At 32.7% G+C, this 26,604-nt stretch overlaps 1 protein-coding gene across 3 annotated transcripts in view; it reads left to right on the forward strand.

Moving 5' to 3' along the window:
• Nucleotides 1-26,604, forward strand: part of TLL1 (tolloid like 1) — a 167,178-nt gene that overhangs the window by 89,959 nt on the left and 50,615 nt on the right. For all 3 annotated transcript variants that reach the window (XM_037526411.2, XM_054701039.1, XM_037526412.2), the window contains 4 exons: nucleotides 1,306-1,411; nucleotides 7,000-7,124; nucleotides 12,655-12,770; nucleotides 23,459-23,561. In XM_037526411.2, coding sequence (XP_037382308.1) covers nucleotides 1,306-1,411; nucleotides 7,000-7,124; nucleotides 12,655-12,770; nucleotides 23,459-23,561 — 450 coding nt within the window. The remainder of the gene's footprint in view (nucleotides 1-1,305; nucleotides 1,412-6,999; nucleotides 7,125-12,654; nucleotides 12,771-23,458; nucleotides 23,562-26,604) is intronic.

Genomic DNA, 26,604 nt, shown 5'->3' on the forward strand with positions numbered 1-26,604 from the left:
CTTCATAGCGCTGCACTCAACCCGCTACGCTCAACCCACTGTGCAAGAAATATTATGAGTCTTTAAAGAAGTTACTGAGGTATATGTCATGTAGTGTTTTGCCTATATTTCCTTCTATATATTTTATGATTTCAAGTCTTATGTCTAGTTCTTTAATCCATTTTGAGTTGGTTTTGTACATGGTGTGAGGTAGTAGTCAAGCTTCATTCTTTTGCATGTAGCGACTAATTATAATAAAGTAAAAATCAAAATCAACAAGCAACTATAAACCAGAGATACACTGGGGTATACACTGGGGAGGAGGGAGTAGGATCAGAACAAGGGGGGTGGGAATTGTATGGGCACTATAACCAAGATGAAAATGCATACGTTGTGCAAAAATGAAAAATGATGTAAAAATATATAAAATGAAAATTAAAAATTTATAAAATTAAAAAATAGCACAGCTCAGATAAATAAATAGCACAATACTTTAAGAAAATAAGCAAGAAGAAAATAGGAATTAGGTATTTGCATCTCTGTGCCATGCTTAAAAGGCCAACTTGAAAGATATTTGAGAAATTAAGAAAAATATCAAATACCAAATATCAATAGTCTTCTGAAACTATATGCAGATTGTATTAGGAAACTACAGTAAGAATTGCACAATAAAGAAATTGTGATTTATAAAACAAAAAAACAAGAAAGAAAGTATTATGAGAAGGTAAGAGTATACAAGAAAAAAAACCCCAAATCTTCTCTTGGTAATCCACCTTTGGGGCAGAAATTCCTTTACTATTGGAATTCAGTGTCACTCTTTGCATACAATAGGAAGTCAGCAGAGCCACCCTGCGGGGACACTTTTGTGTGCTAGGACATAGGTAAGTAAATTCAACCAGCAAGATCTGACATTTAGTTAAAACAAACAAACAAACAAACAAAAAAAACAAAAAACAAAAAACCCAACAACAACAGATGCAGACCTAGAATGGACTCTTCTGTTTTCTTTACTGACTGTTAAAAGGCCTCTGAGGGCGTCCCTGGTGGCACAGGCAGTTGAACACTGCACTGTGAAGCTCTGCAGCCTCTGCAGCGCAGGTTCGATCCCGGCCAGCCGGCAAGAATCCCACATGGCGCTGCAGGCCTCTCTTGTCTTGCCTGCTGCTCCCCTCAGCAGTGTATTTCGTTGGTCTGCCTGTTCTGTTCCCCACTCTGTCTCTGGTGAATCCTCTCACCCTCCCACACATGTGGTCTGCACCCTGGTTCTTGTAAAATAAATCTTAAAAAAAAAAAAAAGCCTCTGAAACGTTTGTGCCTGATCCTTAGGTCAAGAGTACAACTTTCTGAAGATGGAGCCTGGAGAAGTGAACTCACTTGGAGAAAGATATGACTTTGATAGTATCATGCACTATGCCAGGAACACCTTCTCAAGGTTGGAGTCTCAGGTTATACCTTTTGACTTTTAATTCCTTTTCTCTGTGTGGCTCTTCACAAAACTATGTTGAACATTAGAACTAGAACTACTTTTCAACAATTGCTGCCAGAAAGTACAAAAAACTTGATGGGTATTTCTAGCCAACATAGTCTTACGTTTCCTATTAAATATATCGATTCAAATTAAAACTTTGGTATGGATTATTTAACTACTTAATATTCTTATAGCATAAAAAATTCGATGGAAATGATTACCAAACCAAACAGTATGTTAAATGGGCAGAGCATTATTTCATGAAGATTAGGCTTTCAAAAGTCAAATAGGATGCTTGGTTGTTGATTTGAAATATTGTACTTTCTATGTGACTTGTGTTTGCTACGTATATTGTGCTCAATTACTAAGTTACACTTGACAATTGCTAGACTAAACTAATTCTGAGAGATAATGGTAGGAAGGTAATTTGTTTCATCCAACTTAGAATTTCACCATCTGTTAACCTTAAAAATATTTCATTAATAACTAAATGCTGTTTTTAAAGAGTGTAATAAATTTGGGTTTGATCTACTTCATTCTAAAGATGAAGTCATCCAGCAAATAGTTCCCAGGTAAGGAATTTGAAACTGTTAAACCATTGTGATCATCTCTTTTCCCCATTTTATACCCATTTTTTACACTTATGTGCCTGTTCTAGCTCATTCTTTTTGCCTACATATCTCCATTTCACAATTCATTAGCACCTGTTTTGAAAGGAAGGGTCAAGAACAAGATAAACATTTCAAATTAATTTCCCTGTTCTTTAAAAAAAAGGTAAAAAGTATTGAAGTATCTGTAAAAAAATTACTAATACTGGGTTACATTTTTAAATTATGCTTTTCTAAAAGACCAAGCTTCATCATTAAAAATTGAACTGTGATTTAATAACTATTTTCTTTTTAACTGCATAGATCTATAGTTATTCAGTGTAACTATCTGATTCCTTATTGCTTCTGGAATTGAATTTAAGTTTGGATAAAAATATACACATTTGGCCTGAAATTAATTAAGAGTTACAAAAATTTATTTTTATGTCTGTGTTTGGAATTGAGTTTTCCCTAGAAACATGTAGAATATGGAGATGTGGGTTTCAGTTCAGCCAAGATGCCTCTAGTGATGCTGTTGAATTATATTATTTATAAACAAACTGAGTTTTGATTCTTTGGAACAGAGAAGGTACTGGAAAGTGGAGAAAATTTGTTCTCTCCTTGATAAATGATGAATTTAAACCAAAGTTTGAAAGTTATATTCCCCTCTGTATTCCTTTTTTGTGTTTCAATTGTGAATGCCTGTTTTCCACAAGCCCACAGTCCATCTCCCCCCACACCCTCTTTGGAGCTGATTGCCAACCAACCCTGACCATTTATTTTTTTCAGTGCTTCAAAATTATCTTATTCACTTTTTCCTTAATAAACGTATATCCTTATAGTGAACATCACCATTTTCTCATTAGAAGAAGTGATCCAATTCAAATTATCTTATTGCTTTTGTTATAGAGTAACCCTGATATTAAACGGGTTCCTGGCTGTGGGTCCTTACCCGCGCGCTTTAAAGGGACTTATGAATACTCTACTAGAGACACACCCAAAAGGGTTAATAAAAGGTTTATTTACAAGAGAAAAAGAAATAAGGAAAATGTACAACTCAGGGAGAAAATAGGGAAATAAAGTCTTTAATGCGTCCTACCTGATCCTACGACCTGGAAACCCAAAGTCACTCTCAGAGCTCGCTGGACCGCTGCGAGCTGGCCGAGAGCCAAAAATGGGGCATCCCCTAAGCCCACGTGTCTGCCTTTTGTATCCACCTGGCTGCTTAACCCCACCCTCAGGTCCCAGCCACCTTCCCTTTGGTGGTGATGGGATTTGGAGTTCCCAGTGTCTTTGGCTTTGACCTGGGTTGGGGTGGAGTCCACAAAGCCTATATGGAATTTGCTTTGGGACATCCTTTTCCCCCTAACAATTTCATCTTTAAAGAGAATGCTTCTAAACTCATACATATATTTAAATAACTGAATTTTAGGAAATGAGATATTTGGCATGGTTCAAAGCCACAAATTCCAGAGTATTTAAGTTTTTAAAATTGTGATAAACAATTTTAATACACCATGAAACATACTATCTTTGCCATTTGTAAGTATACAGTTCCATAATATTAAGTACACTTATGTCAAACAGATTTCCAGGACTTTTTAAACTTGTAAAACCGAAACCTCATACTTATTAGACAGTAACTCCCCATTTTCTTCTCGTTGAATCTCCTGATAACCACCATTCTATTTTCTCTCTCTGAATTTGACTAACTTAGAAAATTTGTTAAGTGAATCATATAAATTATTTGTTCTTTTGTGATTGTTTTATTTCACTTAGCATAATGTCCTCAAGTTTCATCCCTGTTGTAGCATGTAATAGATTCCCTTCCTTTTTGTGATTAAATAATATTCTGTTATATGTATATACAACATTTTTTTATCCACTCATTTATCAATGGACATTTGGTTTACTGTCTATGTTCTAGCTATTGTGGATAGTGGTGTTAAAAGATATTTTCAGACCCATATTTGCAATTATTTGGATATTACCTAGAAATGGGATTGCTGGATTATTTGGCTGTTCTATTTCTAGAGTAACTAAAAGTTCTCCACTGTGCTTTCTAAAGTGGCTGCACATTTTACAATCCCATCAAATGTGCACATTTATCCATATCTTGGTCAACATGTACTATTTTCTGTGTTTTTTTTTTTAATAGAAGCCATCATAATGGCTGTGACTTGACATCTTCATGGTTTTGATTTTCATTTTTCTGATGACTTGTGATGTTGAGCATCTTTTCATAAACTTGTTGGCTGTCTTTTAAATCATCTTTGGGAATATGTCTATTCAAGTCTTTTTGCCTTTTTAAAAATCAGATTACTTGATTTTTTATTGTTATAAAATTTCTTTATGTATTCTGATTTCATATTTATATATATATATATATATAATTTGAATTTTTTTCTTTTTTATTCTTGCTTTGTATTGGTTGATTGCTTTCTTTGCTGCCAAGAATCTTTTCAGTTTGATATAGTCCTACTAACTATTGTTGCTTTTTCTGCCTTGTGCTTTTGGTTTCATGTCCAAGAAATTGCCAGATCCAATTTTACAAAGCTTTTTCTCTATGTTTTCTTCTAGGAGTTTTGTAAATTTGTGTCTTATGTTTATATCTTTAATCCATCTGAGATTAATTTTTGTGTATGACTTAAGTGTCTAAGTTACCATTAGACACTTCATTCTTTTCCCATCATCATTTGTTGAAAAAAAATTATTTCCCCAATAAGTTGTCTATACTCTTTTGATGAAGGTCATTTGTTATACGTTTCTAGAGTCTATAAAAGTTTTGGTTGTTTCCTGAATGCAACCCATCAGCAATCTTGTGGGAAAAATAGAGCTGGATATACAGAATTTTCTTATGTAATTTATAATGTAGATGGTATAAAATGAATTCTTCCATTATTCAGTAATAAAGGGAATGTAAAATTTTATGAAATTTCTTAAAAAGCATAGCTAATTCATTCCTCTAATGTAGGCAGAACAAAAGAATATTAGTTATTAAGCCTCTCAATGCCTTGTCATAGTAAGAATATTCAGAAAAAGCCTGTGCTGCTTAAAGGCCTGGGTATGCAGGGAAAGAATTGTTAACTTCCTGGGAACAAAGAAAGAACAAATGAATGGGTGACTGGCTTCCTTGGGAATGAAAGGCAGTTTAACTTAAAAGACAGAATGAAATAAAATTAACATTTTATTGTCTGAGTTTGAGTTTATCTACTTCACGATATTATTGACCTTAAATGGAATCATTTTTGAAAATTGGCAAGAATGAGACTTATAAAGATTGCATTTTTTTTTAAGGAATAGAAATAAACTGGATAATTTGCTAGTACTAAACTGCTATAGGAATTGTAACACCTCATTAATTTGAACTTAACCTTCTTAATATAGCTGATGATTCATGGAAGATAATTGAAGAATGACTACCCTATAGCTCAACTTTCCCTTCAATTGCATTGACCCAACTGGAGTTGCTTCCTATTAAGTATTTGCAAACTTTTACTTTTGATGGTCAATTCCCATAAGTCATTAGTTTCTCTCGCCCTCCCCTCATCTTAAATAGTATACACAAGAAGTTCTTGGGATACTAAGTTCTTCACCTGAAAGTGACAACATTTTAATGGTCCTCCCATCTCTGGGTGGTTGTGACTTTTTCTTATCCCTGCAAACTCTACTCCCAGATACAACATTGCTCCAAACTTTACTTCCCTAATTTAGCTAAATTTCCACTTCCAAGTGAATGTTCCTTTGAACACTGGAAAATCAGAGATCTCTTTATTTTTCTCTGTAGTACCTGTCCTAATCTATCTTTTGTTTAACTTCTTTCTCCCATACAAACCCTTCCCCCCACTGGAATGTGAAAATCATGAGGGGACAATCTTTTTGTCTTATTTAACTGCTGCAAATATAGATATATAGTAGTGCTTAGTAATTTTTTCCTAGAGGAAGGGATAGAGCTGAAATTTTATTCATTTAAACTGAAGTTTAAACATAATTTCTTCATTTATAAATTTTGGAAAGGAGTGTCCCAATATTCACCCCAATTGAAAAGACTTCTTAATAATTGCATTTCTTAACCTAAAGTACTTAAAGTTTCTTCTGTTTTTAAATCCTCATATACACATACTCATTCCTTCTTGCCACTTGGACTAGTCTCCCAGTTCACTTAACTTAATAGCTGTATTTCCTTTAGAGCAATATATGTTGATGTGTCTTGCAAAATTAGACTATCATTGGTACAGTATATTCAGAATTTTTAGTCATGCATATTACAGAAAATGTGTTACTATCACAACCTTGGATGCAAAAATTTCAGAATCTATGGCTTAGCATTATTAGGGCACTGCATGGATTTTTACTTATTAACTTTGCAATGAAAGTTTTAAACTGGGTGTGTATCACAAAACTATTTTGTCTCTAAAATTTGTTTAAAATTTGATGATTTTCTTTGTACTGTAACACTTGGATTTCTAAGAATACTTATAATTAATAGTTGAATGCAAGCAACTCTTAGAATAGTTTAATTTAAAAAGTAAAACATTTCATTTTGCTTTAGTCATTAATACCCTCACAAATATATATTGCAGGTTATGCTTAAGAAGACAGGTCTTGATGAGGGAGAATTGTTTTACAAATTGCTAATCAAAAGAGTTATTTGATCTACTTGAGAGACTAAAACAGGGGCCATTGTGTACTTGGTGGGCAACTATATTAAATTCTAAAATATTTAAACATTTCTAAGGAAAAAGTGAATGCCATTATCACCTGTATGCTAGGCACATACATATAACACACCATTTTTCTACTTTGATTAAAGTGTTTGAATATTTGACATACTATTCTAAGCGCAAGAAGAATGTAGTGTCCCTTTGATTCACTTGAGTTTGAAAAAAATTACTTTGTATTTGTAAGGAATGTATGCATCTTAACTTGATGACTTATGTGTGGCTTGCCTCTGATTTTTTTCAGGGGGATGTTTTTGGATACTATTCTCCCCTCTCGCGATGATAATGGCATACGTCCAGCAATTGGTCAGCGAACCCGTTTAAGCAAAGGAGATATTGCACAGGCAAGAAAGCTGTATAGATGTCCAGGTATTGCACCATACAAACACAGAAGCATGATTATGCCTGCTTGTGTTCTTCCAGATGACTAAGCCACAACTGACTCAATTGTTCACTTGTTTCTGTTCATGCTGGCAAATGACGTAGTCAGTTCAAAGTAATAAAATAGCATAAGAGAGAACTTTGGAACACGCATTGATATAATTAAAAACGAATTGCTAGAGATCAGATTTCAAGCACATGGATAGTATGTTTTATTGCTTTTAATATATAAGTGAAAGAACAAAACGTGGTTGGTTGATATTATTAAATAGCTGCATGGTTTCGTAGGCAAATGCGGAACTTCCTTGCCAACATAAATGGATTATCTTTTATTTTAGCTTCATAATTGAATACTGAATAATCTTTTCTTGCAAGTACCATCATTGATGGTATATGAATTATAATTTTATTGACTGGAGTTCATAACTTCATTGCAAAAAAATTAGTTTTAATCGTGTTGCTAGTGAGCTACTGTGTGTTTTCCTACTGCATGCAATTGTGAAAAGAAGATTAACAGAGGGTCTTAAATAAATTTAAGGTCTTGCCTTAAATTCAAGGCAATATTAGTGTATATTGATTTAAGGAGGAAAAAGAGTCTGGTTCCAAATTGGAAATGCTAGCTATTTCATGCATTTAAAGTATGCACAAAATACTTAGAAATAACCTGTATCAAAAAAAGATGTTTACTCAACACAACTTTTTTCCCCAAGATTTTTTGTGAATGGAAACCTACTTTACTACTAATCTTTAGAGTTCATTTTTGGAAATATTATTCTAGATACTAAAAGTACAGTTGGTAAAAAAAAAGGGTAGCAACTTTAATTGATATCCTAATAATTTTGCAGAAAATCAGAGCTATTTTGGGTACATTTATCATTAAAATTTTATTTTTTTAATTGAGATAATGTTGGTTTATATCATTGTTTGTATAGATTCTTCATGTTTAAACTGTGCTTAAAGTTAAGCTGTAATGATAATGGTAGGTTTACCGGTAACACGAATGGTGTTGAAGAGTCAAGACTACACATAGAAATTCAAGTAGGATAACTTATTTGAGAATCACCCAAGAAGAGAGCAAGAGCTTGTAAAGTGAGATTTGGTTGTGTCTGCGTTTTCATAAAAAGATATGGTTACAAAACTACACATCACTTTGGCGTTGTTCATCTTACAGTTTTGCTAGAGCCAATAAGAGGTATTTGACTACTTATTACTCTTTATGAGTTTATGCTCAAAGCTCTATTAGACCTGCATTTTATAGAGCTAGTCTTTAGAGTTTAATCTTGATTTAAACTTAGATATATAAAATTGTGGCTTTTATGTTCAATGATAAGTGGGGCATTGAGTCCAAGAGGGCAGGTTTCTAACAGGCAGGTAATAATCAGCTGCAAATACTATTGCTCTCTGACTTTAATAATATAGAAAATGTATTTTTCTCTATCATGAAGTGGACAGCATGAAAATATATATATTTTTAACTTTTAATAATATATATATTTTTTTAATTCCTTTAAAACAATGTAAACTGTTATTTTGGTGGAATTTTCTCAATGACAAATAACTTATTGTATGTATCATTTTGTCATTCATATGCCAAAATTATATTTATCATTTGTAAATATAAATTCCATTTATAAATATATGAATATATTATTTATAAATTTACAAATATTTATAAATATGTAAATATGTCATTTATAAATATAAATATAATATAAATTATATTTATCATTTATATGCCAAACTTATAAATTAGACTTGTATGTGTCTCCTTACTGTGCAATCAGTCCATACTCATTATGGAAAGCTTGAAAAAGGAACAAAGTTCTGATTTTAAGGTGATCGAATGAGGATAAGTTTCTTTTAGTTTAATTTTTCATTGCCATTTCTTGTTCTGAGAAACAGGCAAGAATTCTCTCCCTATGCATTGCTTATACATAAAGAATGAATATGGGCCTTTACAATGCTGGTGCTCTAGTGCTATAAGTCCTGATTATCCATTCCAGGCTACATAGCCCCAAAAATGACAAGGAAAGGAAAGCAAGGGCGAGAAAGGGAGAGCTGACCAGCACTGGATTGACTATGTTATGAACACTATTCTGTGCCCTTCAAGGACGTCTAAGCCTTCCTACCATTAAGACATCTTAAAGGACATCATATTAGTTGCCTGTCATTATAATCCCTTGCATCCTACATACTATCAGGTCAAGAATATTCCACATGGAGGTGGAGGATGAGTCATCTTTACAACTCTTTGTCTTCCCTTCCCTGGATAATTAGCAGTTTGGCTGTGAAGGGGATCCTCTCATAGGTACAAGAGTTGTAGTATGTCTTCTCTTCATAAATGATTAATTTGTGCTCTTTTTGTGGGGACCTTTTTCTCCTGACTCTTATTTTCTAAATCAATGTCCTTTCTTTTGCTCTAATCTTAGGTTTTCTTTCACTTTTTTATTTCTAAGCTGCGTGACTTAGTTCTTCTGATACAGTCACTTTTTTTTTTTTGTATATTCTCTTAAGTTAGTTTTTCTTTAGTGCCATGACCTTTTGGCTTATTACTACATAGTACTTATGTCAGTTATCAACCATAATATACTCTCAGTGATTTTTCCTTAATTAATATGTCAAGTAGAATAATAAAAGTATAAAAATAGAAAATAAATTGATACTTAAAAATAAAGGCTCTTTTGAGAATTAGAATCTTGCTTGTTATATAAAATTGCATATCTAAAATACTAACAAGGAGATAAATCAATGGTACTTCAATAAAAATTAAAAAAAATTAAAAAACACGTAAAGGTACCTATTCATATAAGACACAGACAATCTGTGTTCACAAATTTAAATTGTTCTCAATTCTGGAGTCCACATGGTACATACACAGACTGTCCGTGTCTACAGATAAACATTTGTGTGGAGGTTGCATGGCTGGAAGGCTAATTTCAGCATGCATGGAGTTTGATTACTTTCAATAGAAACTTGGTAGTGCTTTAAATATTTGCTTCATTAAATTTATCTTTCAAATTGATATAAGGTCTCTTTAAGTTACCTAAAATACTAATTTCTTGGTTCCTGATATAATGCTTTTGAGGTTCTAAATAGAATATCCTCTCCATATATATCTTATGTGTGTATAATATACATATATGAGTATATATGTATCTATGTTTATATATGAAATTATACATCTATAAGTATATATGTATAAATATGTGTGTGTGTGTGTGTGTGTGTGTGTGTAGATAGAGGATAGATAGAAATTCTTGGCTAAAATGTATTTTCAATGTGCTAGAGTCATTTAGTTTCCCCGTCCCCCTATTTATTCATGACTGTAAAGTACTCCTCGTTTTGTGCTGGTGCCACATACAGACCATCCAGTCACCAAATCAAAACTTTGGAGGCATTCTTGTTTTATTCTCCTTCTGCCCTACTTTCTACTACTGTCAATCCCATTGCCTTTTGGGTAGGTCACTTAGTTCCAGGGATCATCATTTTTTGTCTCAATTGCTAACATGCCTCTTAAAGCTTTAAAATGACTCTTGCTTCCCTTCTTCCATCTTCAGTTCTCTGACCACACTGCTGTTCAAGTTCCTTTTTAATGTGCAGTGTTCCTCTGCTTATTTTCAGGATAAAAACTAATTTTCAAGATGTCTCTAGCTCTAGGTATTTTCCCACAGCATAGTTTCTCATCGCTACCTCCTTCAGCCTGTGGCACTCTGATGGGTATGCTTGCCTTCTGCCTCTCCCTCCAGCAGAAGCACACAGAACTGCCTTGTGGGTCAATCCTTATTTCATCTCTAGGATCCATCTCCTATGTTGCCTCTAACTTAAAATATCCTTGTTCTCCCACACTCCTGTCGTGGTAAATGCTGTGTGTGTGATCCTCATCTATGTCTTACTCGTATAATTGTCCATTCACTTGTCATTTCCTTCACTAAAGTATGAGCATCTTCAAGGTTAGAGTGAAGCTTTTGCCTCTGGTATCCTGAATCAGATGTAAATTAGTTGCTCAATAAGTAGTTATTCTATCAACAAATAAGTTATCATAACATATGAAAGTTGCTCCAAGTATTATTATTGCAGAGAAGGAAGCAGACTGTACATATAAAAGGTATCTGGGGGCTAGTCAGTATCAATTAGTCAGGAATTAATTTGGTTAGTAAAGACACTAAATAGGTCTGAGAGGATACCCAGCTGAGATGCTCACGGGACAAGGAAAATTTCTTGGAGTTGATTTTTGTGCTTCATTTTTAAGAATGATTCAGACTTGGGAAGTTACTGTTAAAATATATTTTAAAATACTTCCATAATTAATCTCACCATTATCACTCAGATGACTTAGCATTCCTTTTAACATTTCTTTATCTTAAAATCATTTTAAAACTCTATTTTATTTATTATATTTCAAAGTTGAAGAGAGCCATGGATTTAAGAATAAAATTAGGTAGTACTATGTTGATTGGATGTAATTTCATTTCTTTCCATACTCTGGACTTGGTCAAGATTCTTTGGGAGAGGCTTTATTTAATAGAAATTATTGTGCATATCTATCTACCTTTGTTTTGTTTGGTCTTAGCAAAATTATACAAGTGTTCCTATAGAAACAGAGAGGAAAGTCTCAACCTTTGATATATGGTAGATGAAAGAGACATTTGAAAGGAAAATATCTGTGATGCAGTCAGCTATAAATTTAACATTATTGTTAAAAGGACAATAGTTGGTAATAATTGCCCGATAACAGACAATTCAAATGGCTGGTAGTGAACAGAGGGGAGCGTACTATCTCCTTGAGATCTTTCAGTATTTGTTGGATTAAATACCCAGAAGTTGGATTGCTGGATCATACATAGTTCTATTAATAATTTTTGTGGAACTTGCATACCGTGTTTCATCTTGACTGGACCATTCTACATTCCTACAAGAGTTCCAAAAATAAATTGATGTAAAAACAAACTATATATATATATATATATATAACTATATAACTATATATATATATAACTATATATATATATTTATATAGTTTGTTTGTTTTTACATCAATTTATTTTTCTTCGTGTATAAATTAATGTGGCAATTTACACTGAAATATTTAATACTATAAAATTAATAGAAATTTTCAAGTGATCCCAGCCCCATTTAAACTTGGTATACATAGAACTGGATGTGAAAATGGTTGACATACAAGTTGGTTAGTAGCTTTTGGGGAATGAATAAGAAAGTTTCCCATGAGGAAGAACTTTGTATCTGTCAGTTTATTTCATAATCTTAATTTATGGTTAGCCCTTGTGATATCATTAACTATATTGAAATTTTGGTAAGAGAGACAAAACATATTTACTTAGGAGGGAAAACTTTTGTGAAATACAAGCATATACTTTTGTCAAAAATAAAAGACTCAGCTTTATTTATGATGTCCATGTCATTCATAAAAATTAATAATAGTGATCTTATCTTTTCTGGGAAATATGAATGTCAGTGTTTTTGAAAAATCAGATATATGTGTCTTTTTTTCTCCTTTCAGCATGTGGAGAAACACTACAAGAATCCAATGGCAACCTTTCCTCCCCAGGATTTCCAAATGGTTACCCTTCTTATACACACTGCATCTGGAGAGTTTCTGTGACCCCGGGAGAGAAGGTAGTTTACACCATCAAGAGATCTCTTTTAGTCTTATAAGTACCAAAGTTCATCTTCCTTCAAATATAATTTGATTTATTTTTATTCTTGTTTGATTCATCAAGTAAAATACTATAAAGCTCATCAAATTTATAATAAAAGTTATTCTAACTCAGAAATTTTAAAAAGATGCAATTTTAAAATGATAATAAGTCTAAATATAACTGAAATAATAAAAATTATGTTGTGAGACGTAGTTAAAGTAAATTAAAAGTCAGTATCAAAAAGATCACTAGAAAACTCCCTACACCATTAATTAATTTATTAATTTTTATTTTTGCATAGAACTGGGGTGTAGCCAGAGGTTCTGGGGATGAGAGCATTCACCAGAGACAGAGTGGGGAGGAAAACGGGCAGATCTACTGAAATACACTGCTGAGGAGAGCAGTAAGTGAGACAGAGTCTGCTGCACCATGTGAGTTAGCTCCCTGACTGGGGATGGGGGGATTAGACTGAGGCCATTGTGATGGGCCATCTTGGTGGCAGTGCTGAGACTTAACCCCTAGGTGACCAGGGAGGCCCCCCCATTTTAAAATTAAGAAATATGCATCTAAATATCTAATTCCTTATAACTTAATGTATAGAGAATCATGGACCTGGAGCTGTCCAGGGTGTTAAAATGTTCACAACTAACATTTGTAAATTAACTTGGAATACATGAATGCATACTAATTATCTTTACAATCATCTTAAAGAATTATATGTCCATGTTACAATGATAAAAACATAAGGAGAATATTCTTTTAAAGATAATGAAGGTTATATAAAAGATAATAAGGCTTCAGGGTGAGTTCAAAGGTATACAAGATTTTTTTTTAAAGAAACTATTATAGACTATTCCAAAATACAGGTAGGAAGAAATCAGCGTATCTACCATATTTTCTTAATGTTATGCATGGTGATGAGCAAAAAAATTGGATTGTTATAGGTGGTCAATGAACTCATTTTTCATTCACATGCTTTTGTTATTTTTTGCTAAAATTTGGGTTCATTCTGTTGTTTTTTTTAACTTCTTTAGTTGGAAGTTTAACTTAATTTTAATTAAGCATCTTGTCTAATGTAAGCATTTTAGGATGTACATTTCTTTCTAAGAACTACTTTATCTGAATTTCACCAGCTTGACATACAGTATTTTTGTTATTTTTCAATTTTAGTTATCTTTTTCATCTTTTGTTTCATCTCAACCCAAATATTTTTCAGTAACATATGTCTTACTTATTTGCATGCATATGTTGTTTTTCCAATCTTTTTTTCTTAATTAATTTCCCCTTTAGTCACTTTTCAGTGAGAGACTATCATCTGAATGTTGTCAGTCTTTCAAATAGCTTGAGATTGTATGACCTTGGAAATGACCAATATTCATATAAAACAAACTTTGCTTTTCAAATGCATCTCATGCAGTGATTGGGTTCAAAATTCTCTATATATGCATCCATCTTTTTAATAGTACTGTTTATTCTCTATAATACTATTTTTGACTGTTTCATCTGTCAAGTAGTTAGAAAGGTATATTAATATTTGACACTATTGGTAGATTTATTAAGTGCTTTTTATACTTTTGATCATTTAAAAATATAGTTATGACTATTACATATGTGCTTAGATTATTAAATTTTTCTATATAAATACATAGTTATTACTATATAGTAAATTATTTTAACTGCAGTCATGGAGTTTGTTATTTTAATAAAGCTTTGATTAATGTTTTTGCCTGATATATCTTAATCTTACTTTAGACATTCAATCATTCTGTGATCTTATGTCTCAGGTGTGTCCTAAGATAGCTGATATTTTGGTTTTATCTTTACTTAATCCATGGTGGCATATTTTATCTTTAGCTAGAGTGTTTATTGCAGTTGGATTTATTGTGATTACAGGCAGTATGTTTTGGTGTCATATCCAAGCAATTGTTGCCAAATCCAGTAACATGAATGCTTTTCCTTATGTTGCCTTCTAGAATTTTATACTTTTGGGTCTTATATGTAGATCTCTAATCCATTGTTGAATTAATTTTTGTACATTGTTGAGGATAAGGGTCTAACTTCATTATTTTGCACAGTCTTTTCCCCCCAATAGCATTTGTTGAAGATTTACCAACATAATTTTATCAATTTTCCCTCTCATATTTCAGAATTTCATCTGCTCATTTTCTCTTGCTATAATTTATACTTGTGATTATATTTTTAATTAGCATTTTTTGGTGGCTTTTGTTTCTGTTTGAAAATGTAGGTGCTTTTCTTGAATTCAAGATAATTTCGCTTCACTGGATATACTTAGCAAGTTGTTTAACTGTTAAAAATAAAAAATTGCAGAAATACTCTCATTTGAAATATTTCTCAATGCAGGATCTTAGAAATTAATATAATCAAAGCTGATTGAATGAGCACTAAACATTTAATATGTTAATAAACATATACAACAAGTTGACAAAATTATTATACAGTGATAGAATTTGCAGAGGATTGTTCGTTGTGGTTTTTGCAATTTGAAAAAACTCAGATCCATCCCATGTAACAAAATGTATTTTAAATGCTTTGTAAAAACTGTATAGACTCTTCATTTATTTTACAAAACTAGTAACATTCTAACAAATATGAAAAAATTAATAGTGCATTGCATATGAACATAAATACATGGATATTATACAAATATAATCAAATCAAAATAAGCTTTATAATTTATAACAATTGAAGTGTGCTATAAATAGTTGAAAGTAGTTCAATGTTAGAAAAATCTTTCAAATAACAATATCAAAGTTGAAAAAAAACTGTCTAAAAATTTCCATAAATACTGGTAACACTAGAATTATTTATATATATATATATATATATATATATGTATGCACACACACATATGTTCAAATATATTCTGGAAAATTAACACTAGAATTCTTTCCAATCCAATAAGATAGAAAAAATTGATATTTATTGGGTGCTTAAATTACAACAGATACTGTGTGACAAATTTATTATCTGCTTGTACCCCATTTAGTATTATAATTATCTCCATTTTACACATGAAGAATTTAAACTTAAAAAAGAGCTGTATAACCTGTTTAACATGACGGAGCTTGCATTTAACAAAGCTAATCATTAAATTTTTCTTTAGTTATAGAGAATGTTTTCTCTTCTTTTTTTTTTTATAGATTTATTTTATTTATTGATACATACAAGAGCTGGGGTGTAGGCCAGAGGTGGGATGGGGTGAGAGGATTCACCAGAGTGAATTCACTAGAATTCACCAGAGAGTGAATTCACCAGAGATAGAGTGGGGAGCAGAACAGGTGGATCTACTGAAATACATTGCTGAGGGGAGCAGTGGGCGAGTCAGGAGAGGTCTGCTGTGCCATGTGGGTAGCTCCCTGGCCAAGGAAACAAACTTGTGCCACAGTGGCTGCCAATAATGTCATATTGCTGAAACTTAACACTTTGCGCCATTAGGGAGGGCCCTGAGGATATTTTCTCTTCTTAAAAATTTAAAAGAATCACTCAAAAATAGAATTAGAGGTGATCAAATAAAAACAAATATTTTAAATATAGTAGATTATAGAGCACTGAAGACTTTGGGACTAAAACAGATGTCATATCCAATCATGTAGCAGGATCTAAAGATCTATATCATGTAACTAAATTTTAGATTGTAAATGTTTCCATATTAATGTATAGTTTTAATATAATTCAAAATAAATTTCCAGTAGATTTTTGTCTTTTTCCCAGATCAAATATTTCTAGAGTTTATTTATAAAATAAGAGGGTTGGCATAATTAATACAAATTTGAAAAGAACTGATGAGATGGAGTGGATTGTATTGTAAAACAGGTTAAAAATATTTTGAAGCTTAAGTAATTAAAATCTTGTGCTAATTTCGAAATAAGCTTCTGAAATTCTGGGACGAATTAAAAAGGCCAAAACATGCCTGGGAGAATAGATGATGTTTATCCTTTACTCATTTATAAATATCATTTACTCATTTACACAAATAAATTGGGAAAAGATTTCTTTCAATATATAAAATAAAATCATTTTGTCTTTGTCAAAAAATTAAAAATTTATCTCATACTGTGCATTTTTCTGAGGAAGGCATAAGTAATTTGTTTTTATGTTTTGTAAAATATGTCAACGTTAGTTGAAAATAAAATATAAAGTAATTTAATGGAAATATTTACATAAAATAAATTTAATAAAATATTAAATCAGAAATAAAGATCAAAATGAGGACTATATAGCACAAATAGATATAAAACATTGGTATTGTGATTATAAAGATAATTATATAATTATGTAATTAATAAGTAAATATAATTATATATACTTAACTGTATATAAAATGTAAATATAATTAATAAGCAAGTATAAACAACTGCTAAGTAAAGGTAATAGCACATTAGAATATTGTTAAGAAAACAATATTTACTGAAGTTCAGGGCAAATAAATATGCAATCAATATATGAAAATTATTTACTTTTTATGAAAGAAATATTCCTTAAACCAAAATGTGTGTTATATTTCACCTATCAAATCATCAACACTGAGGACCTCCCTGGTGGCCTAGGAGTTAAGTCTCAGTGGTATCACCATGGCCTGAGTTCAATTCCCGGCCTGGGAGCTAACCCACAAAGTGAAGCAAAACTCTGGGTTCTCCTGCTGCTCTCCTTAGCAGTGTATTTCAGTAGGTTCAGCTGTTCTGCTTTTCATTCTGTCTCTGGTGAATCCTCTCACCCCGTGCACGTCTGGCCTACACCCCAGCAATTCTGTGCAAAAATAAATAGATGAAATCTTTAAAAAACAAACAAAAAACCCAATTGTCAACACTGAATAGAATGATAATATCAAATGATTGTGCATATACACAATTCCTGGAAGTCAAAATTAACCTTTCTAAGGAATTTGGCATCACATTTAAAATATATATCTATAGTTTTACATAGAATATTTATCTTAAAGTAATATTTGAGTAAATGCAAAGGCGGTTCTTCATGTTAACAAAAAATTGGGAATTCAATAACTTTTAAAACCAAAAGAAAACTTGATTTAAAAAATGTTTTCAATATATTGTGAAATTTTAAAAGCAAGTTAAATGTCATAGTCATGAAAAGATCCAGTTTTTAAATTACCTATGTTAGAAACAAAATTATAGAAGAATATTTATGAAAGTTACATTGTTGGTTTCAAATAGGTATTATATCTTTATCTTCCTTTTATCTTCTAAAATTAGCATACATTTTATGCAGAAAAATGTAATCATTTTTTAAAAATAATATTACTACGTAATAGTGTGAATGTACTTAATGCACTTGAATGGTTAAAGTGGTCACTTTTATTGTGTGTGTAATTTACTACTAAAAAAAAAATGATTGCCAATTCACATGTATTTCTTGCTAGGATCCAGCTTCCCAAACTAAAGAGAATTTCCTGTCCAGTCTATGTCTGGGCTGGGTGTTGCACAGTGCATGTGGGTAGCAGGGCGACAGTCCACAACTTGCAGCTAAGAATGGAGCTGTGTTAAGCTGACAGCAGCACACATGTCTATTTTTCTATCCCTTAGAACCAACCGACCTTTTAACAAAGGCAGATTGCTTGTGTGTTGATTAAAGTTAGTATTTTTTTTTCTATAGAGCTCTGTAAAAGCTATCATTTTACTTCTTTCCTTTTGCAAAGGTTTCCTTTTAATAGCTCATCTATGCCTTCCACATATGGGGTCAATTCTCAAGATGATGTTTATATTGCCAAAGGCAGTGCTTAAATTTAGCATTTACTGTATAGATCAATCTTTCATTCCATTGAAAATAAATGTATCTTCTGGTGTGTGAAATATTTGCTCTCCAAAATCTCTTGATTTTGTTTTTTTGTTTGTTTCTATTACAAAAACAGTTAATTTCAGAATTGAAAAGCTAAATGAATAATGCAAAAACTGTCCAAAAGCTTAGCAACATGTAAGGCAAGGGTAAGACCCAATAACACCCAGCCAAATCTGGGGGAAAAAAACAGGAAAGCAAGAGAAAACTTGTCATGGGTTTGCAGAGATAAGATATCGCAGATCTTTTTGGGAGATACAAGCATGACCCAAGAGAGAGTAACATTTGATATAGACTTTGAGAAATATAAAAAGTCTCAAGAAATAGGGACAGGAAAATAGAATCTCAGGCAGAATTATGTACATCTTGGCTAAAGGAATGCTCAAATTGGGGTACCCTGTCAGGTGACAACAGCAAGAAGTCAGGGATAAATGGGATGAATATTCTGTGTTGGAGAGGGTGAAAGATGCGCCAGCAAAGGCGAGTTAGGAGTGTGAAGTCTTTGGTGCCCAGATTTACACATTTATATTGAGTTGGGTGTGACATCATTGATTCTAAAGTAGAAGCTTGACTATATTGGGATTAAAGTGATCTGAGCATGTGGGATGACTTGGGGCAGAATGAAACTGAAGACCAAAGCACATGCTGTGAAACAATTGCAGTTAATGCAGAGAACTCTGGGGGGCACCGACAGTGAAAAAGGAAGACGAACACTTTTAGAGGATGTGTGGAGTATCATCTCTACCAGTTTGCAGTTATTAGATATGGGGGTGGAGTGAGGATTGAAGAAGGAGATATAAAAACTGTTCCTGTGGGTAGGGACAATGAGAAAAAGTTGAAAATCTAGAAATTTTGATAAATTTAAGCAGAAAACAATGTCCACAGCATTATCCAACTTCTGTTTGTCACCTGTCACAGTTTATCTATGATGAAATGAAGGGTCTCACAACTCTGGGCTTTTTTTTTTTTTAATGCCATTTTGCCCTAATTCATTTTTTAAAATATTTTTTATTGAGGTAATAGTGTTTTACAAAGATGTGCATAATTTAAGGGAATAGCTTCAGATATCCTCAGATGTATGTCACCACACCACACCACACCCACCACCCAAGTACCCATAGTCCTTCATGCTGAGTGTGTTTTAAGGCAAGGATTTGAAACAGCCTCCATGTTCTCCTGGCCATTCTCCTTTAGATTTTTATCGTCTAAAATCTAGATTTTTAACACCTTGATTTTTGTATGAAACTTTGAAATGAAATGAATATTTTATATTTCTCAGCATAGCTAGATAAAGAAAATTGGATGGATATTTTATAATTATTTTCAGCATCATTAGTGTGAGGGATGTCTGAATGTGTGCCATGAAATTTAATTCTACCCAGATCGCCTGCTCTGGTGACCTTCACTTTATAGTAAGGAAATTGATTCAAACTTGGAAAGTTTCAGTAAACTAGCAAACTGAGAAGTTAAAGGTTGAATGCAGGCAGCCTTCTCACTCCCAATCATAAACAACTTCTTGTTATAGGAAAACATGCATTTTTTCCTCCTTTAGCATGTTACAATTCAGAGCTAAACAAAACCTTAATGGTCAATTATTCTGGGAGTTGGCAAACTTTTCTGGAATGAACATACAGTAAATATTTTTGGCTTCACAAGTGATAGGATTGTTTCAATACTTCATCCCACCATTGTATTGCAAAAGCAGTTATAGACAATATGTAAAGGAATGGTTCCAACAGACCTTTACAAAAACTGGCTGAAGGCTGGATTTGGCCTATGGGGTAATCCCAGATCTTCTCTCCCTTAGTCTTATTTCTGAAAAGAAAACAGCAATCTCTCTAGAGAGTTTATTAGACTTGTCCAAGCTTTCAGCTGGAGCCCAAGAATCTATTTTATCTTATTGTTTTTGATTCTAATATCTCTTTCTTATGAGCCATAATATCAGCCAGTTGACAAAGTTGGTATCTTCCTCATCCTTGACATTATTCTAATTGGTATTTCCATGGTGCCAGTGGGATTACTTTAGCTAGCCATAATGTCTTACAAAAGACAAAAGTCCATTGATTATATCATTCTCTGGAGAATTGCAGATGTCCCTCCCCTGACTGTCCAATCTGCCTGTCTTTCAGCATTCTGCAGCATTCTCAACAAAGTCTTTGAGAAGCAAACCTCACAGCAATAGAATTATTTTACCTGTAGGAATAGCAGCTAAGACTCCTAACAGATCACAGGAAATCTTTGTCCCCCAACCCCAGTTCCAACACAACTATGATTAATTTTAAATTGATAACTGGTATATTGATACTTAACCACCAAAAATAAAATAAAAACATATTTGTGTGAGGTAGCTTTTATTTTCTTAATCTTTGAAAACAGATGTACCATATTTACATGAAATAACATAATATAAAATAACCAAATATTTTCCAAGTGCTTTTGATTTGTAATCCAAGTATGGATTCTGCTAGCAACCACAGTCAAAGGCCGGTGTTTTGCTTCTACACGAGAGCCTTAAGATTTGATTTTAGTAAACCTATCTTTATTACATTTTCTGCTTCTTAAGGACTCTGTGTTTTACATTAAAATAGGCCAGTTTTGTTCCTCCACGGTGCTTGGCTTTTTAAATAGAAGATTATAAACAAGATAGGAAACTTTTCTGCTTAGTGTTATGCCCCTCCCACTGTGTGTGTGTGTGTGTGTGTGTGTTTTCAAGACTTTCAATATTAACTTTATGTTAGCAGTCCAACCACATTGTTCCAATTTTCAATAAAATTTGATGATATACATACTTCCAATTTAGTTGATGTTTCTCTTCATTGAAGAGGAAGTTGAAACTATTTACACACCATTGTAAAACTCCCTTTTAAATCCAAGAGGGAAGCCATAAAATCAGACTTGCGGTCTACTATATATGTCCGTATTCTAGTTTTGTTCTCTTTGCAATCATGAGTTCTTATATAATCATATGGAATTGTAACTTTAGTGGTTACTATAGGGAGACTATAAATGCAGAATGAAACTAAATATCAGGTAGTAATAGTATCCTCTATTTGTAGCAGAAATAAAGTAAGTATGAAGTTAATGGGAAAGGCAGAAATTATTTACCAATTATGTCTTAAGAAAAACTTAATGTTGCATTGGTATTTGTTTATGGAGAAAATATATTGGGAACTTCAGAAAAATAGTTTAGAAACCAAACATTTTAATAATGAAGTGTTGAAAAAAAAAGATCAATCCTTTGTCTTTGTTTATTTTGCAGTCTTTCTAAACACCTTTAAGAAAATTCAGGTGATAAAATTAGGTGAAGTATAAAAAAAGAAAGGAAAAAACAAAACTTATGAATAACTTAAAAAAATACATTTTTATTAAACTAAACCAAATTATGTCACATCTACTGTATTACATTTTTAAAAGTATATGTCTATTTTCATGTCTGTGGTAAATTTCATTTCTTTGTAGCGAAGAAAAGATATGTTCAAAGAAATTATACAAATTAAATGAAAAACATTTAGTTTAACATGAAATCTAAATACTTTTATAGATACAATTGTCTTTATAGTTAGATAAATTCTTAGTTTTTATCTCAGCAAATGAAAATGTATATGGACAATTATAACCAGCTTTGCTGTATAATTCATTGGTGAATATTGTGGTGCTGAAATACAAGATGCCATAAATATTTATAGGTATAGTTTAATTGCAAAGATTAAGCTAATTTGAGATTAATTTACCATAATTAGTGCTTACCATTCTGTTAAATATTATACCCAAGAAAGAGTATATATTTTCTAACACAAAAATGGTAGTACATTTCTGAACTATTAATTGATTCTACTTTCTCATTTTCTTTTTTGGTGGTTGTTCCTTGAGCATTCTCTTATAGTGATATTTTCATATTGTCATAGAAGGGTTTTTCCAAAATTCATTCAAATGTTGCTTGATTAAAGTCGAAGTCAGTTTTAGAATAAATAATAGGTTTACCATAAGTCAGGATTATCTTGGAGATTTTAAGCAAATTAGTGTTAGAATTAATTTTTGAATGTAACAGTATTTTTCAGATGAATTTTACTTCATCAAATTGATTTTTTCTCATGCTAATTTGTTTTTGCTTTTGTTGTAATCAAGTAAAATAAGACTTAAATATTTGAAAAGTAAAATCCTTTGGTGAATCAGTAAAAACCTGTCGATTCTAGAGTTGTATTAATTTTAACAAAAGGAAGCATTATTTCAAAACAAAGTAAAGAATAGAGGATCGTGAAAGAACTTCTACTTGAAATCCCTTTGAATATATTCTTGAATATAGAGAAGGCTAGTGACATCTGCCTTCAGTTATAGTTACATGGACATATTCAATCCTAGGACTGATTTTAAAACATTGCAACACACGCAATGATACTATGGTTTTGGACGATGGCACATAGTGGTTATTTTTAACATAATTATAGATGTGAATGATCATCATTGAAATAAATTTATGAAAAATAAGACATTTTATGGCAAAACCAGAATTTTTCATGGTTTGTCACATAATCTTGAGAAAGCTCAAAATAAACTACTTGAATGAAGATTTCTGTTTGTTTCACAGTTTTTCAAATTGACTTTACAGATATTTTGTTTAATTGCTAATATGTTTAATTTGTTCAATGATTGACATGGTACTTCTTTATTGTTAAACATTAACAAGAATGAGAAAATGTCTTTTTAAGTGTTAGAAGAAATGTTAGGGAAATATAGAAGAAGAAAGAATTAGTTAATAATCCATTTTCACAGTAGTCTGATTCCTAAATTCAAGGAATAAATTAATGTGTAGTTACTATCTTTTTACTCTGTGTGTTGTTTTGTTTCATTTTGCAGATAGTTTTAAATTTTACTACCATGGACTTATATAAAAGTAGTTTGTGCTGGTATGACTACATTGAAGTCAGAGATGGATACTGGAGAAAATCTCCTCTCCTTGGTAAGAAATTATTTTCTTCCTAAGTGGCTGTGCATATATTCTACCCTATATGAAAACAATCTTTTCTATTTTTTAAACATTTATTTATGCATACAACAGCTGGTGTACAGGCCAGAGGTGTGGGGGTTAGAGGATTCACCAGAGACAGAGTGGGGAGCAGATTGACTGAAATACACTGCTGAGGGGAGCAGCAGGAAAGACAGGAGAGGTCTACTGCACCATGTGGGTAGCAACCTGGCTGGCCAGGGATGGAACTTGTGCTGCAGACACTGCAGATAGCTTCACAGTGCTGTATTTAACCCTTTGCACCCTTTGTTGTAATCAAGTAAAATAAGACTTAAATATTTGAAAAGTAAAATCCTTTGGTGAATCAGTAAAAACCTGTCGATTCTAGAGTTGTATTAATTTTAACAAAAGGAAGCATTATTTCAAAACAAAGTAAAGAATAGAGGATCGTGAAAGAACTTCTACTTGAAATCCCAGGGAGGCCCAACAGTTATTTTTTCTTTTTTTTTATTAAGGCAACATAGGTCTGAACACTATTATTCAGAAATATAGAATTCCATCTCCTCAGATATAAGTTACTTCACCACACTCTCCACCAAGGCATCCATAACCCTCCACCACAGTCAATTGTACCCTCACCTTTTAGTTAAAAATGTATGCGATGAACATTTTAATTTTTGTTATTCTTTTCTCACCTACCACAAAAATACTGACAGAAAAATAAGCTGATTTATTCAAACTAGCTTAAAATTTGAGGAAGTTCTTGGATCTGAAATAATCATTGAGGATAACTTTCGCATGTATTAGGCTGAGAGTCTCTCCTCATCACCATCTTTCTGTATTTTTAATTTAGGCATCATAATTTTAATGAGAAACCCAGATAAATTGTGTGTGTGTGCTTTGTTTTGTTTTGCTGTGCTCAGGCTGTGGGTGTAAGCCGTCAGACCTATGTCTGGGACCTGGCTTCCTATGCCAAACATATTAGCTCTTTCTGTAGGCATCACAATTTTGCTTCTCAGAGAGTTTTTGTGGCTGAGAAGAGGCATTTGTAGGTTGTGTCATAAATGTAGCTCAGATTTAGCGCTCATGAAAGTCTGCTGCCAATGTTTAACCACAGACCGCACCGTTAACTTGCATGAAGTGCCTCACTGTTGCCCTCTGTTTTACTTAAAGGTGAGAGCTGTGTGAGTTTGTCAGCATCTGCTCTTTATTGATTTTTTTTTTTTTGAGATTGTGACTTTTCCTTTATTTTTAGAAAGAGCTTTGCTCACTGGTGTTTATGTGCCATATAGATCTGGATTTTTGTCTTAACGTCTAAAATCTGCGGAATGGACACAGTTGAATTCAGTGACAGCAGCCTTAATAAGTCTGCAATCTGTAGAAATGTTCAAAAATAAGGAAATATAAAGACCTGAAATATTCTGATAAATCAGGCTAAAGAATACACTGTGCTGAACATTCAGTTTCTTAGCTTCAGTGAAGTCATTTGTAATCGGTGTACATGTGTTCCCAAGAAAACATTTCATTAAACTCCTATCAAAGAATCAAATATAAAGCTAAAAGTTTGAGAAATGATGTCTTTTAGAGCTTTGGTATATAATGGTCCACCTGGATGGTTCGGTCTGACCATGTTTTTCATGTGAAAAGCTTTCCCCACCATTTCCTGAGAACTTGCTCCTCAAAGGTTATTCCTGAGACTGTGGCATCACAGTCTTCTGGAAGGTTTTCAGCAATGTTGAGATTCAGGTCACACTCTCCTACGTCTGAACTAGATACTTCATTTTAACAGGAAGTTCATAGGCACAGTGCTGTTTAAACACCGTTCCCTGCGGCATGCTCCAAATTTACTTTGCTGTCTAAGAAGACATTACCTCATCTTTTAGATGTTAACATGAATGCATTTTGAGTTAACTACTGTTTTGTCATGTACTAAAGCCATGTATGATACCACTTCCAGCCGCACACAGAAGAGGATCAACATGTATTTTATGTGTTCTGTCATATTTAGCCTTTTTGTCTCCACATGAAAGCTTAGTGGCAGACATCCGGTAAGCAATAGTGTTTGTGAAAAGTTGAGGGGAGAAAGGAAGAAATGACAGATAGTATGTGTACTAAATAGATACATCATTGAAAAATATCACAGGTCATGCTCAAGTCTCCTTAGACTGTTAGTTATATTGCCTACTACACCATAGAATATAACTGTATAGATGACATGGAATACATGCGGTGACAGATGACTTTTGAACAGTGTATGGGTTTCCTCAAGGGTCTTTTTAGAATGTGGCTAGATGAGTACTCTAGAACTCTACTCAGAACTGAGACATTCTTAGCCAAGTTGCTCCTCTGTGAATGACTGATGACAATTTGACAGTTTCTCAGAATCACTTACAATTTTTTTCTTTGGAGAACAAAGAATAATATTCCCCACCTTGATGTATCAAGTGACCATTTTATAAAGTCTTTTGATGCCAGTTGGTTGATCTGAGGACATATTTGAATACTTTATAAATAGATCTGAACAGATTGTTTTGTTTATTCACCTTTATTAAATAAATATTAAGGCATAGTAATGACTTTATTAACTAGATCATTATTGGGAAACAAAGAAAATCAGCCTGTGCCCCTCTAGGGTCTTCTCAGGCTGGATGAGTGATTGCAACGATACCTGATGAGTTAGCAAAAGGAAAATCAGTTCAATAGCATATGTATGGAGAGTAGACACGGTTTTAAATGTTAGAGAATAATACAACATAACAGACGAGATATTTAGCTTGCATTTAGGGACCTAAAACATCAAGGATGGGAGTGTGGAGAAGTCACATGATAGACAAGAAGGGGTGATTTTATCCTTCCTCTACAAGTAATGATGTGATTCTTAGAGAGGACATGCCCATTGATAATTCTACAACTGGATGAGACCCCCCCGCCCCAATTACATTCTTCTGGGTCATAAAAGGGTAAGCAGTGATTGCTTCTCTGACAAGGAAATGGATGGAAGCTTAGGATGTGTCAAACTCTTCTTGAAGAAGGGTAG

This window comes from Talpa occidentalis, unplaced genomic scaffold (genome assembly GCF_014898055.3).
Source record: "Talpa occidentalis isolate TD23 unplaced genomic scaffold, MPIMG_talOcc4v2.1 talOcc4.4, whole genome shotgun sequence".
Classification (NCBI taxonomy): Eukaryota; Metazoa; Chordata; class Mammalia; order Eulipotyphla; family Talpidae; genus Talpa; species Talpa occidentalis.